Source organism: Zingiber officinale, chromosome 3A (assembly GCF_018446385.1).
Source record: "Zingiber officinale cultivar Zhangliang chromosome 3A, Zo_v1.1, whole genome shotgun sequence".
Classification (NCBI taxonomy): Eukaryota; Viridiplantae; Streptophyta; class Magnoliopsida; order Zingiberales; family Zingiberaceae; genus Zingiber; species Zingiber officinale.
Genome location: NC_055990.1, coordinates 91,132,131 through 91,146,976, shown reverse-complemented (window position 1 = coordinate 91,146,976; position 14,846 = coordinate 91,132,131). Strand labels below are relative to the sequence as shown.

Genomic DNA, 14,846 nt, shown 5'->3' with positions numbered 1-14,846 from the left:
GGTTCAAAGATGCTGAAATCAGGCCTTCCCAGCCAAAATCAGCAACTTGGATCGATTGGAGTTGGGTTCCAATCGATTGAACCTTTCTGAATCGATCCACGGATCGATTCAGACTCCCTGGATCGATCGGCTGATCGATCCAGCGAGCTTCTGCTCGCGGGAATTGCCATTTGAATCGATCCATGGATCGATTCATGGAACTCCAATCGATCCATGGATCGATCGGAGCTCTGATAGTTGCTGAAATTCCATTTCAGTCAACTTCAGAAACCCCTAGAAAATTCTACAAAAATCCAAAAATTATGAAATTTCGTGTAGACATTATTTAGGGCATACTTAATCATGGAAAAATAGCTTTCTATGAAAATACATCATATTTTCAAAGATTGACACAAACTTGAAAACTTGCAAAAACTTTAGTGTTTTTCTTCAAGTTTGTGTCTAACTATTCAATGGTGATTACTATCAAAAGATAGCCTTCACCAAGGTTTTCCAAAAACATTTTAAAAACATTTTCAAAACCAATATCCCATCATGTTCCTTGGGTATAATGCACATGACTTGTACATTAGCTTTCCCAATGATGGGAAAACACATAACTATGTGTTTTGATGAATTTAAAACTCAAAGGAATGCACTAAATCAACATCTTGAGCTTTGTTCATCATCCTAACATCTCACTTGTATATAATATGCACTAAAACACATACAAGTCACCTTAGAGGTCTTTGTGAGATGTAAAATTTGGTTTTGCCCTATTCTAGGGATCATGCATATCTATCTAGGCATTTTAGATATATTAGACATCCACCCAGGATGTCACTTGTCAATAAGTGTCGTTAGATGCCATTTGTCCTTAATTACAAGGAATTAAACTTAATGCATGATTATGTTATGGCATACATCAAAAGAAAATAATTTTCAAAAGAAAATATCCTATTGCTACATGATGTATGAATGTCATGACATGGTATTTTTTGGATTTTTCATAATAAAACATGAATGCAAAAATAGACATGATGTCATGGCATATGATGGGCAAACAATCATGACAAGATTTAGCATAAATAAAATATACCTAGATTAACTATCTAAGTATCCTTAAAGTCTTAGCTAAACTTACACCTTAAACCTAGATTGCCCTAAAGTGCTTTAAGAAAATGCCAAAGCCTAAGTTTGCATTTCTTATTCCCTTGATTAATTTATGCCAATTAAAATAAACATGTCCTCAAATGTTGGCATATTCCATTTTTCCTCAAGAGTAGCACTTTTAAATTTAAGGCCCGGATTGCCTTAAATTGCCTAAGAACATACCAAAAACCCAACTTGATAGTTCTTATGAATTTTCCAATATGTGCCATTTAAGATTAAAATCAATTCTTCCACCATTAGGCACATTTTACTCTTTCAAGGAGTAATCAATAATTCCATTTCATTTTCAAAGGTTAACAAAAACCTTGAAAATGCTCCTTGAGTGTTAATTTCCTCAAAGTTGGGTTAACTACCCTTCTAATCGGAGTTGACACTCTCTAACCCATCTATGGGGTAGAGAAGATGCTCCTAGGAACCCAACACCTATTGGTGCTCCTTGGATGCTCTAGGTACTCACTAGGGATAACTTCCCTAGATACCTTCCTAGTGACCTTGTTGGGCTTCTTAGAAGCCTTGGTCACATTTTCTAGGTCAACTCTAGGGATAACCTCCCTTGTGACCTTGTTTGTGACTTTCTTAGACTTCTTAGAAGTCTTAGTCACATTTATTACAAAAAATACTCTTAGGGATGACTTCCCTAGCATTTTTGGCTTGACCACTAGACCTAGGATTTGTTCCATAACTATATGGAACTCTATGGTAAGAGGGCACATCCTTCTTAGCCTTTGGTTTGTATCCCAAACCTCTATGGCCATTAGATGACCTTTGTGCTCCTAGACCTAGGCTATGCTCATTTTGCCCTAATAGGATATTTTCCATCCTTTTTAGGGTCTTTTCCATTTTATCAAGTCTTGACCTCAAGACTTGATTTTCTATCACTAAGTCCTTAGTTTTAGATTTTTCATTTGATTCATGAGCATATTTGTTTTTGGGCTTGTATCTAAAATCTTTAGAGTTATTGCCCAAGTGTCTATCTACCTTCCTAACCTTAGGTTGGGTAGTTTTGGCATGTAGGGCCACATGTTTTTCCTTAAGGCCCTCATGCTTCCTATTCTTATGGTAAATCGCATTAAAATGATAAAAATTTGACCTAGCATGCTTTTTACCATTTTGCAAGGGAATAGGCTCAATGAAAGTTACCTTCCTTTTTACCTTGGAGGCTCCCCCTTGACTAGTGCCTCCTTGAGCCTTGACCATCTTCTTCCCCTTGGGGCATTGACTTCGGCAATGCTCTTTTGTTGACACAAGAAGCACACAATGTGCTCCTTGCTCTTCTTTGTCCCGGGGGTGGTCTCCTTGAGCTTCTCCTTGCCCTTTTGTGCCACTTGGCCCTTCTTCTTGGCCAATTTAGGGCATTTGCTCTTGTAGTGCCCACTTTCCCTACACTCAAAACATATTATATGATTTTTATTTTTAATTGAAACATTTATACCTTCTTGTATAGGGATGACACTTGCTCCTCCATTTGATATTTCTTGAATTTCGGAGGTGGCACAATCTTCTTCTTCTTCACTTGACCCGGATGTAGAAGCTTCTCCTTCTTCTTGATCCGGCGTCACCAAGAATTGCTCCCCCTCAATCCTAGAGGTGGAGGCTTCATCATTTTGAATGTGAAACAAGGAGTATGCTCCCTCCTTGTTCCCTTCGGTGCATTCCCTTGAGGATGAAGCTTCTTGTATTTCCTCTTCTTCGGAAGTTGAGCATCTATCAACCTCGGAATCCTCCTTTTGGTCTTGCTCCAAAGAGTCACCCTCTTTGGATTCTTCATGATCATGTACAGTGGAGGGGATCTCTTCATGAATTCTTGCCAATTTGCTCCAAAGCTCCTTGGCATCTTCAAACTCTCCAATTTGTTCCAAGATGTTGCTTGGCAATAACTTTACCAAAAGCTTGGTCACTTTGTCATTGGCCTCACATCTTTGGATTTGGTCTTTGCTCCATTTGCTTATCTTTAGAACTTTGCCCTTTGAATTTCTTGGAGCCTTGAAGCCTTCCATTAGAGCAAACCATTGCTCTATCTCCATCATCAAGAAATTTTCAATTCTTGATCTCCAAGAATCGAAGCTTGTGGATGTGTATGGTGGAGCCACCCTTGTGTCAAATCCAAGTCCATCTTGGAATTGCATCTTGAAGTTGAGCTTGATAGAATCTTGAACTTGAAGAATTTGCTCCAACTTCTTCACCCTCTAGCTTTTCTTGATATGTTTGCCCCTTCCGGCGGTGATTCCGGTGAAGAGCAACCTTGCTCTGATACCACTTGTTAGGACCAAAAGTAGCTAGAGGGGGGGGGGGGGTGAATAGCTCGTCGCGTTCGCTCGGTGCTCGGCGTTGCTTGTTCCTTCAAAGATGTGCAGCGGAAAATACAGAAACAAACACACAACGCTAACACGGTTGGTTTTACTTGGTATCCACCTCACAAGAGGTGACTAATCCAAGGATCCACACCAACACACACACCCTCCACTAAATAAAACTCTCCTTTGTGGTAACTACCAAGGGCGGAGAAGCCCTACAATACTCAATACAAGAAGAGAGGGAAAGGATACAAGAAATACAAGCTTACAAGCTTACAATGAGTACAAAACCCTAACCCTAGCTTCTCTTCTTGGCTTTGATCCGCCTCTTGACTTGGAGAGCTTCCAAGATCCTTCAAGAACTGAGCTTTGTGAGCGCTGTGGAGGAGTTGGCGAGAGCTCTGGAGTGAATCGGAGAAGTGCTTTCCGCAGCCATCGAACGCCTGCAGCTATAAACGACGCCAACGGTCGGATCCCGATCGATTCGAATGTTCCCAATCGATCGGGGAGGCTTTGGATCGATCCACGGATCGATCCAGAGCGCCTCTGTGCTCTGGAAACGCGCCTGGATCGATCCACGGATCGATCCAGCGCTTATCGCGCGAAGCAGCCGCGTCCCAATCGATCCACTGATCGATTGGGACCTCTGGATCGATCCACGGATCGATCTAGAAGCTCTCTGTTCGCTGGGACAGGTTTGGATCGATCCACTGATCGATCCAGAGCCTGGATCGATCCACGGATCGATCCAGCACTTGATTTTTGTCCAAAACCAAGTCCCAAACATCCCAAACCAACATCCGGTCAACCTTGACCTGTTGGTATATCATGCCTAGCATCTAGTCACTCCCTTGACCTGCTAGGACTCCCTTACCAAGTGTCCGGTCAATCCCTTTGACCCACTTGGACTTTTCTCTGTGCCAAGTATCCGGTCAATCCCTTTGACCTACTTGGACTTTTCTTTCATGCCAAGTATCTAGTCAATCCTTTGACCTACTTGGACTTCCCAGCACCAGATGTCCAATCATCCTTGATCCATCTGGATTTTCCCTTGCCTGGCTTCACTCACCAGGACTTTCACCTAGCTTCACTCACTAGGGTTTTCCATCTGCCTAGCTTCACTCACTAGGACTTTCTTCTGCCTGGCTTCACTCACCAGGACTTTCACCTAGCTTCACTCACTAGGGTTTTCCATCTGCCTAGCTTCACTCACTAGGACTTTCACCTGGCTTCACTCACCAGGATTTCCATCTGCCTAGCTTCACTCACTAGGACTTCCTTCTGCCTGGCTTCACTCACCAGGACTTCCTTCTGCCTGGCTTCACTCACCAGGACTTTTCTTCTGCCTGGCTTCACTCACCAGGACTTTCATTTTGCCTAACATCCCAGTTAGGACTTCCCAGTCAAGTATCCAGTCAACCCTGACCTACTTGACTCTTCTTCAATCAATATCTTATTGTCAAACATCTAAACCCAAACCAAGACTCAGCTTGGTTACCCAGGTCAACCTTGACCTGAGGGATATTGCACCAACAATTAGCAGCGATCAGCAATCCGCAGGAAAGGAAAAAGCTGATCGATCGACCGAACCAGAGGACCGGTCGACCGATCCAATCAACATTAAACAGCATTAAATGAAGCTTTCTGGCAGATTTCAACGAACAAGGAAAAGGCCTGTTCGGTCGATCGAAAAGATGGTTCGGTCAACTAAACCATTAAAGACCAGTAAATGCAAAAGATCGAGCCAGCTTCGAACTTCAGCCCGGAAGGAAGGGAGCGGGTTCGGTCGATCGAACGGTGGGATCGGTCGACCGAACCTCCAGTACACCTATAAAAGCAGGCTCGGAGACAAAGGCTAGATAGAACTTTCTGATTATCTTCAAGTCTTCTCTCTGCGTACGGATTGTGCTACAAGTCATCGACTCCGCAAATCTACTCCGTCCGAAGTACCGACCGAGCTTCAACCTACACACATAATTGTCGGTATATTTTCATATTGCACTTAATTTCAATAAGATAGTAGGATTATTACTATCTTATTCTATTTGTACTTGTACAATCTGCTTCTCTCCGAGGATTTTGGAGAGAAGAGTTATAGTGATTTGCCTATCAGTGTGGTCAAGGACCGCGGGCCTTCGAGTAGGAGTCGAGCTAGGCTCCGAACGAAGTAAAAGAACGTGTCTCTTTGTTCAATTTCCACTACTTAACTTTGAGTTTTAAAATACGAAAAGAAGAGTTTTGAAAAGTGATATTCACCCCCCCCTCTATCGCAAGTTTCCGATCTATCAATTGGTATCAGAGCCAAGTTAGCTCTGAAATTTCTTAACCGATTTTCAAAGCAATTTTTTTAAAAACTTTTTTCTTTTATTTTAGAAATATTTTTTTTTCAAGCACTTCTAATCCCAAGATGAAAGTCTTGGAAATATATTTCTCTTAATTTTTTTTTGCAAGAATGTCAAATTCTTATCAAGAAGGTTACAGCACCGTAAGACCTCCACCGTTCAAAGGATAGAACTTTAGTTATTGGAAAAATAGAATGGAGTGTTACTTGAAGTCCAACATCGAGCTCTGGTTCACAATCCTAAAAGGTTACACTCTACCGACGAAAGACGGAACAACTTTAGAACCAGAAGAATGGACTCCTCAAATGATCAAGAAGGCTCAAATGAATTACAAGACGATCAACACCATTCAGTGCGGGCTCACAATGGAGGAGTTGAACCGAGTCAGTCCCTATGACAACGCCAAAGAATTGTTGGACTCACTAGTCAAACTACACGAAGGAACCGACGACTCGAAGGTAAACAAAAGGGATTTACTTTTAAACAATTTATTTAATATAAAAATGTTTCCTGGAGAGACGGCCTCGCAACTACACGCTCGTCTAAAGGACATACTTAACGGCCTCCACCTAATCGGACACAACCTGGAAAACCGCGACACGATAAGGTACGCTCTGAACGCCTTTCCGAGGAATGCTTTGTGGGCATCGATTGTAGATGCCTACAAAGTTTCCAAAGATCTTTCAATTCTTATGTTAGATGAGTTATTTTGTGAATTGGAATTACACGAATAGTCTAACACAAGCCATGTCGAGAAAGGTGTCGCGTTGTATGCAGGTTCAAGCAAGGAAACAAAATCAAAAATGAAGATCGAGTCAGAAAGCGAATCAGACTCAGACTCAACGAATGAAGAAGAATTAGTCAACATGGTCTGAAGGGTGTTAACTAAGAAGAAGTTTAGAAGAAGCACCAAGAAGACCCCACCGAACTAGATCCAAAACAAATAAGAAGTGATATGTTATGGATGCAACAAGAAGGGGCATTAAAAATGAATGCCTAAATCAGAGAGAAGAGTTATAGTGATTTGCCCATCGGTGTGGTCAAGGACTGCGGGCCTTCATATAGGAGTCGAGCTAGGCTCCTAACGAAGTAAAAGAACGTGTCTCTTTGTTTAATTTCCACTACTTAACTTTGATTTTTAATATACGAAAAGAAGAGTTTTTAAAAAGCGATATTCACCCCCCCCCCCCTTCTATCGCGAGTTTCCGATCTCTCAGGAAGAATGTTTCTAGACTCTTCTACAGGCACTAGGCAACAAAGAAGGTACATCTGGGGTACAAAAAAGATTCCTTAAAAGTTATTTTCTATAAGTACATGGCTTATGTCATCTCATAACAAACTCTAACAAACCGGGGTCTACTTCATGATTACGGAGGTTATATGAAGTTGTATAAAAAGGGGAATCCTCTTCGTTGGCCAGGTATGCTCTCGCTCACAACACACATAGTCATCTTCTTCCTTCCACACTAAGAGAAATCACTGACTTGAGTGTCGAAGGGCCTAACCAGGGATTTTCACCCCGGGCTTAGGTCACTAACGATAGTGTTGGTTGTTCTCTTGTGCGCTGGAAGTCATCGGAGCTCCAGTTCTCAGTATTTTTCATAGGATCCTTCCCTTTGTCCTTGGATCTCTACACCAGGAGGTGTTCTGTGACTTTATTCTTCCGGATCCACTTTGGTTTTCTCAGATCGGGAGTTCTCAGGTGTTCTTCTTCATCAATAGTAAGTTCTCTTCCTAGCTTTCCATTTTGTCAAGCTTCTCAGACAGGATAAATTTGGCGCCGTCTGTGGGAATTTCACCTAAATCTGAGATTGCAAGATGAAAGACGCTGGAAAAACGAACCTACTCACTATTAGTCATGAAGATCTGGATTTCCTTATTAGCACTCATGTGCAGAAGGCTCTACAATAACAACAATAGCAATAGCAAGCTCATACTGGAGCTACTATGCCAGTAGCTTGAGGTAAGATTGGAAGAGGAAGGGAAAAGAATTCGAAGAGGAAGATTGTTTGTATATTACTCTGGCCATTGCTTCTCCGACTAGACGTCCTTGAGCTTTTCTTCGTACTCCTTTCGAACAGGGAGGACGAAAGCCTGTATTTCAAGAATCCTCTAGCGAAGCACCAGACCAAGAGAAACGTAAAGCTAAAATGATGGTGGCTAGTGATAGCTCGCCAGAGAGAACTATTTCTCCCTTTTCTCAAAGTGTCCTGGATGATCCACTTCCTAAGCGATATCAAAATCTTCAAATCGGCGAGTATATTGGAACCACAAATCCAGAAGATCATCCATTAAAATTTGAGAACGTGGCATTATTACAATAATTTTCTGATGGAGTAAAGTGCCGGATGTTCCTTACAACACTTGGAGGAGCTGCTCAACGCTGGTTCAAAAGATTGCCGGAAAATTCTATCCGAAGGTTTAAAGATTTCAAGAAGATTTTCTTACACCATTTCTCCAGCAACAAGAGGTATCATAAAACTCCCTGGAGCTTATTCTCAATTAAACAAGGATCTAAAGAGGCCATTAGAGCCTACATCAAAAGATTCAATCAGGTAGCCATTGATGTACCCAATGCTACCACTGAAATATTAGTAAGTGCTTTCTCTCAAGGCTTGAATGATAATGATTTCTTTAAAGATCTGGTGAGGAATCCTCCAGTCGATTTTGACTTATTAATTGAACGTGCTACTGAGTTTATTAATGTCGAAGAAGCTCTGGTTGCACGCCGAAAAGTAGATACCACTTCTTCTACTGTTCTTATTAAGGAGAAAGCTCCCGCTCCTGTTCCTCCACCAAGGGGGCCTTGAGTAATCCCTCCACCCCATCGCCATACAGAGTATCATCCATAATTCGTACAGCATGTGGATATGCAACAAGAAGCACCAAGAAGATGGTGCACTTATCACAAAGACTAGCAGTCATCATACAGAAGACTGTTTTGTTTTGAAAAATAAGAAAGAAAATAGAGTTCGTTATCAAAGGCGAAACTACTATCAACAATAATATTCCAGGCAGCAAAGTCCACTCAAGATAGAAAACCGCCCGGTCGAACCTCAACAAGGGGTATTACCAAACCCGGCCGATACAACTCAGGCACCTGAGAAAATTCAACCGGAGACTTTAGACTAGCATAAACATAGTCGATCGGGAAATCTCCTGAAGTAACCCGGACGGGTCTTCTTGAGAGGAACCGGAGACTTTAAAATAGCATTAACATAGTCGATCGGGAAATCTCTTGAATAAACCCGGACGGGTCTTCTTGAGAGGAACCAAAGACTTTAAACTAGCATAAACATAGTCGATCGGGAAATCTCTTGAATAAACCTGGATGGGTCTTCTTGAGAGGAACCGGAGACTTTAAACTAGCATAAACATAGTCGATCGAGAAATCTCTTGAATAAACCCGGACGGGTCTTCTTAAGAGGAACCAGAGACTTTAAACTAGCATAAACACAATCGATCAGGAAATCTCTTGAAGTAACCCGGACGGGTCTTCTTGAGAGGAACCGAAGACTTTAAACTAGCATAAACACAGTCGATCGGGAAATCTCTTGAAGTAACCTGGATGGCTCTTCTTAAGAGGAACCGAAGACTTTAAATTAGCATAAACACAGTCGATTGGGAAATCTCTTGAAGTAACCTGGACAGGTCTTCTTGAGAGGAACCGGAGACTTTAAAGTAGCATAAACATAGTCGATCGGGAAATCTCCTGAAGTAACCCGGACGGATCTTCTTGAGAAGAACTGGAGACTTTAAACCAACATAAATATAGTCGATCGGGAAATCTCTTAAATAAATCCGGATGAGTCTTCTTGAGAGGAACCGGAGACTTTAAACTAGCATAAACACAGTCCATCGGGAAATCGCCTGAAGTAACCCGGACGGGTCTTCTTGAGAGGAACCGGAGACTTTAAACTAGCATAAACACAGTCGATCGGGAAATCTCTTGAAGTAACCCGGACAAGTCTTCTTGAGAGGAACCGAAGACTTTAAACTAGCATAAACATAGTCAATCGGGAAACCTCCTGAAGTAACCCAGACGGGTCTTCTTGAGGAGAACCGGAGACTTTAAACCAGTATAAATATAGTCGATCGAGAAATCTCTTGAAGTAACCCAGACGGGCCTTTCTGGGAGGAACCGGAAACTTTAAACTATCATTTGCAAAGTCATGCAGGATTGAGTACCTGATCAAAATATGATAGAGCACAGGACTCTATTGACTCAAATTAATCAGGATTACACGCCCGACCGAAAACTCAAAGGTTGATGAAATTCTTCATATTAAATCGATCGGGATTACACGCTCGACCGAAAACTCAAAGGTTGATGAAATTCTTCATATTAAATCGATCGGGATTATACGCCCGACCGAAAACTCAAAGGTTGATGAAATTCTTCATATTAATCGTTCAGGATTATATGCCTGGCCTAGATTCAAAGTCATTTGGATTTCTTTATAAAGATCACTCGGTATTACACTCCTGACCAGGATTCAAAGTTCAGAGGGAATTCTTTATATATATAATCCTTCAAAATTACATTCCCCATCAGAAGTCACAATCATATGAAGTTCTCTATTTAAAATCACTCGGGACTGTACGCCCGACCAAGAACATATAAATCCTATGGAGTTTTTCATATAAAGTTGCTCGGGATTACACTCCCCTCGGAAGCACTGAGGTCTTTGGAATTCTTTATATACAGTCATGCCTGAATAAAAATCAAGGAGTTCATGGAAAGCCTTATTGTTCAAAGACATATGATCAAGATACCACAACAAGAAAAGCTTTTGAGCAAGGTAGTACTTATTCTCAGGAAGCAGCAACCAGATAATAAAGGTTAGAAAAACAGGTAAGTACAAATTTTTACAAAAATTGCAAGTACTTGATTACAAGTTTTAATGAATACATAATCATGCTTACTCAAAATTGCTTGTCAAGTTTTCGAGCAATCCCTCACTACAACAAAATCCCTCATAGACATCAGTGGAACAACAACGGTTTTAAGCAAAAATCGATGTCTTTAAGTATTTTACACCGATTTTTCCAAAAACCGGTGTCTATGAGCGCAGATTTTAGCTCATAGACATCGGTTTTTTAGGCGATGTCTATGAGCGCCCTTTTTTTCGTTAATAGACACCGATTTTAACAGCGGTTTTTAAAACTCGGTGTCTATGATAAAATAAAATAATTTAATTTTTCCACCAATACTTAGCCGAAATTTGCAACACTTCAATATTTCCTCCAAACCTAAACCTATATCGCGCCGTCCACCCCCTTCCTAGATCGACGCCCCTTCATCTCCCGATTTAGATCAACACACACGACGCCCTTCTTCTCCACGATCGAGTCTCTATTTCTTTGCAGGCATCTCGGTTCCGGACACGAAGAACGCTCGCTTCATCCCATCGTTGACGAGACTCCACCTCTGCCTCCTTCCAGGTACGCAGCCAAATCTTCGTTTCCCCATCACTAGATGTTAGGGTTTTTATCCTTCGACCTCTCCTTCCAGGTACGCAGTTGTCTTGCTTCCCTCGGCATCATCTCTGACCCCCTAACAATCGGGCCACCGTCGCTTCGCTACTAGCTTTGGCTCCCCTCTCGAAGCCCTTCCGCAAGTGTCGCCGCCTTTGCTGCGCCGTCCTCAAAGATGACGCCCCTCCGGAGGAGATGCCGCAGCAAAGTCCAGGTGAGGGAGTCGGCGCAGCTATTGAAGAAAGGCCTAGTGCGTTCTCTACTTCTCCTTCATCTTCCAGATAATTCGAAGTTTAGTTTCGATTCCCAAATCAGCATAGTCTTATCCTCCTGTTTAAGTTAATTAGTTGGTTTGTTAATAATGTTACCATTGAGCAACATTATTATTGCAATTTATCTGTGTTCGAGTTTTTGGATGAAGTTGCCCTAAATCACCCTTTCTAATGTCTGGATGCAAGGTTGCTGATGGATATGGTAATATGTTGGTATGTGATTGCCTGGACTATTTTTTTCATAATAATTTTTTATATATTTTTTATGAGTAGAAATCTTTTCTAGAGCTTAAATTTAACTTCTTGTAAGAAAGTAATTTGAACTTCAATTTGAGTATGCGAATCTTTATCTGCTATACAAGAAACTCTGTTCAGTCTATTTTCAGTATTTTAATAATTTTTGTTTTCATTCAAGTAACTGTAGTTGGGATAAATACTGAATGGGGTTTGTTGATGGCTAGTATTTCAGAGGATACTGGTGGAGAAACTCCACTGCAGCTTTTTTCTGAATTGTGAATTCTATTTTATGCCCCGTGCAAATTTTGTTGTCAAGCCTACTTTTTTTTCTTGCTTTCTGTTATAGGTACGCTTGAATGCTGTTGCTACCTTCATTGGTATAGTAGGGCTGACTATAGCTGCTGCTGTTCTAGTAGTCCTGCTGGTTTGGTAAGCAACATTCTTCTCCACTTTATGACAACATTTTGTAATTCTCATTTGTCCTCCCTGTCTATTTCAGATACTTTACTGGACATACAAAGAACCCGGATGGATTTGTTCAATTCATAAAGGGATAGAAAGGTATAAAATGTCCTGGATAGCATGAATTAAGGGGCTACCGGTAAGTTGTTTCTTGGATAGCTACATGTTGGTGCTTGAGGTTGCCTATTTGAGTTGGTGATTACTAGCTGAGAATGGTTCTTTATAGTAATAATGTCCTGAAGGATTTGAATTATTTGAGGGGCAAATTTGAGTTACACCATTGAGGATAGTCAGATTGGCTGATGGCTCCTGTGTTGTTTTTTGCTTTATTGCTTACGTACTGTTTGCTAGATTCTTCATCAGATCGAGATAGGCGACGAAGATGAAGAATTTGAAAGCTCAGATTCAGAAAGTAATGATGATTTGGAATTGTCAAAAGTCACTGAAATGAGACTTCTTCCTTCATATGCTGGAAAGTGTATCCTTGCTATCATGCATGCCTCATATTGTTAGTGCATTTTAACATTGTAATGGGTGTTTTGAAACTTCACAGGTTCTTTCTTGTTTTTACAGATGACAACACCAATATCAATTGAAGACGTTCCTAGAGAGGTCAAAATCCTCAAAGCCTTGTCCAACCATAATAATCTTGTCAAATTTTATGATGCATGTGAGGATGCACTTAACGTCTACGTAGTCATGGAGTATGTCTTAATTAACTCTAGTTAGCTTAACAATGAGTAACAGCGTTTCTACATCTGATATTTGTTCCATGTCACAAGATAGAGTTGATATATCCAAAACTTTTTGCATGTAGTATCCTACTAATATGCCTCTTTGCTTTCCACTTTGTATCCTACACTAAGGAAAAATGATAATACTTTTCCATACAAATTTTAAAATGAACACTTCTAAGATGATGGGCAGCAATTTTTTTTTAAAAAAAACTATGTAGTACTTCTGTTAATTTGGAACTCAACAATATGTTTTTCTCTTTTCCAGATTATGTGAAGGTGGAGAATTATTAGAAAGAATTTTATCCAGGTAAAAAAGTGATTTTATTGGCCATAATTTATATCTATTTGATTATTTGAATTTGAAAATTAATAACTTTTGATTGCTTTTTTTCCCTTGTGTTCTCAAGAGGTGGAAGGTACTCAGAGGAGGATGCAAAAGCTATAGTTATTCAAATACTGAGTGTAATCGCCTTTTGTCATCTTCAAGGTGTTGTGCATCGTGATTTAAAGCCAGAGGTTTGTATCATAGAGAACTTTGATTCAATTTATGCAGACATGATATTACTTTAGATCTCTTATTTTACAGGAGCAACTTAGAGTATTCTGCTGTTCATTTCTTTTTCAACATATATTTTTCAGTTGCATACTTTCCTCTGTCATTTACTTCTATGTCTATCCTTGTGCAGGCCCTATTGCAAAATGCAACCGAAAGTTGGAGAGCAATTTGGAGAGTTTTTGCCGCATTGATTAGAGAAGGGATTTGCCTGGATCATCGGCGTTTGTTGGATCTGCGCTGAGCTGGATTTGGTTGTTCCTTTTATCCTATTTGATTGGTAATGAGATTCGTTCATCGCTCCTGATTTATCTAATTCTGGTTTTCGATAGTCAGGTTCCGTGGTAATTAGGGTGAATTGTGGCTCTTGCTTTGGCCACTCCTGGGTTCTTGTCCTCTTGGAAGTTCGGTTGAGTTGCTGCTTTCTTGACGAGACCTGGGATTGTTGCCATGGAATTTCCTTTGCGTAAGGATTTTGTCATGTTGGATTTGCTATGGTAGGAATTTCATTTGGGGGATAACGTCGTGGTCTTATTGATGCCGGTAAGAACGATGGTGATGATTAACTCTATAGATCTTACTATACTCACGGGGGAAATTGTTTATATTGTGGAATTTCATATCAAACCGGTCATCTACATGTAATTGATGCATGTTTCGAGTGGGATCTCTAAACTAACAGAATCCCATACTGGTTTCTCTGTTCATTTTTTAACTCTTTCATAATTCATGTGGGAGATTAAAACTTGATTCTACTCTATTATATATTTTCAGATTTTGCACATCTTAAGTGTTAATTGTCAGCGTTATTTAAGTTGGTCAATATATTCAGATTTCATTTGGCATTGTTGACTTATTTGAAGCAGGACAGAATGTTAAAAGATGAAATGGCTACATCTCGGCTAGATGATTCTTATTTCTCATCTTCAACCTCACAATCCAATCGAGACGGTTTATTTTTGGCCAGGTAAGGAAATATTTCATTGATCATAGGCCATATTGTGAATTTACTATCATTTCCTCTTGTGATTCTAAATCTTTGATAGTTGTTATCCCTAGCTATTCCTGCAGCTCAGCATCCTATTCTCTGTAATTGCGGCATATGCTATGCCTTCTGATAGTCAAAGTTAAAATAAAAAAGGAAGCAAAATTACTGGTTTTATCTTCTAGTGATTTCTGATAGTCGAATTTGTTTGCCAATATCCAAAATGTGATTGTTCAGTTGCATACTTTCCTCTGTCATTTACTTCTATGTCTATCCTTGTGCAGGCCCTATTGCAAAATGCAACCGAGTCAATGAAGGAGAGTAAGGTTATTGA

The 14,846-nt window shown here is 40.4% G+C and overlaps 1 protein-coding gene across 1 annotated transcript; it reads left to right on the top strand.

Annotated features, from left to right (window-relative positions):
* The first annotated feature begins 12,612 nt into the window (after positions 1–12,612).
* Positions 12,613–13,561, top strand: LOC122053884 (CDPK-related protein kinase-like). The gene is made up of 3 exons (XM_042615798.1): positions 12,613–12,941; positions 13,240–13,281; positions 13,382–13,561. The coding sequence occupies exons 1-3, from the start codon at positions 12,811–12,813 to the stop codon at positions 13,542–13,544; spliced, it is 336 nt and encodes a 111-aa protein (XP_042471732.1). The 5' UTR covers positions 12,613–12,810; the 3' UTR covers positions 13,545–13,561.
* Positions 13,562–14,846: the final 1,285 nt, after the last annotated feature.

Coding starts and splice junctions, on each gene's coding strand:
- LOC122053884 (XM_042615798.1), top strand. CDS start 12,811: ATGACAACACCAATATCAATTGAAGACGTTCCTAGAGAGGTCAAAATC. Junction 12,942..13,239: donor AACGTCTACGTAGTCATGGA/GTATGTCTTAAT, acceptor TCTCTTTTCCAG/ATTATGTGAAGGTGGAGAAT. Junction 13,282..13,381: donor TTAGAAAGAATTTTATCCAG/GTAAAAAAGTGA, acceptor TGTGTTCTCAAG/AGGTGGAAGGTACTCAGAGG.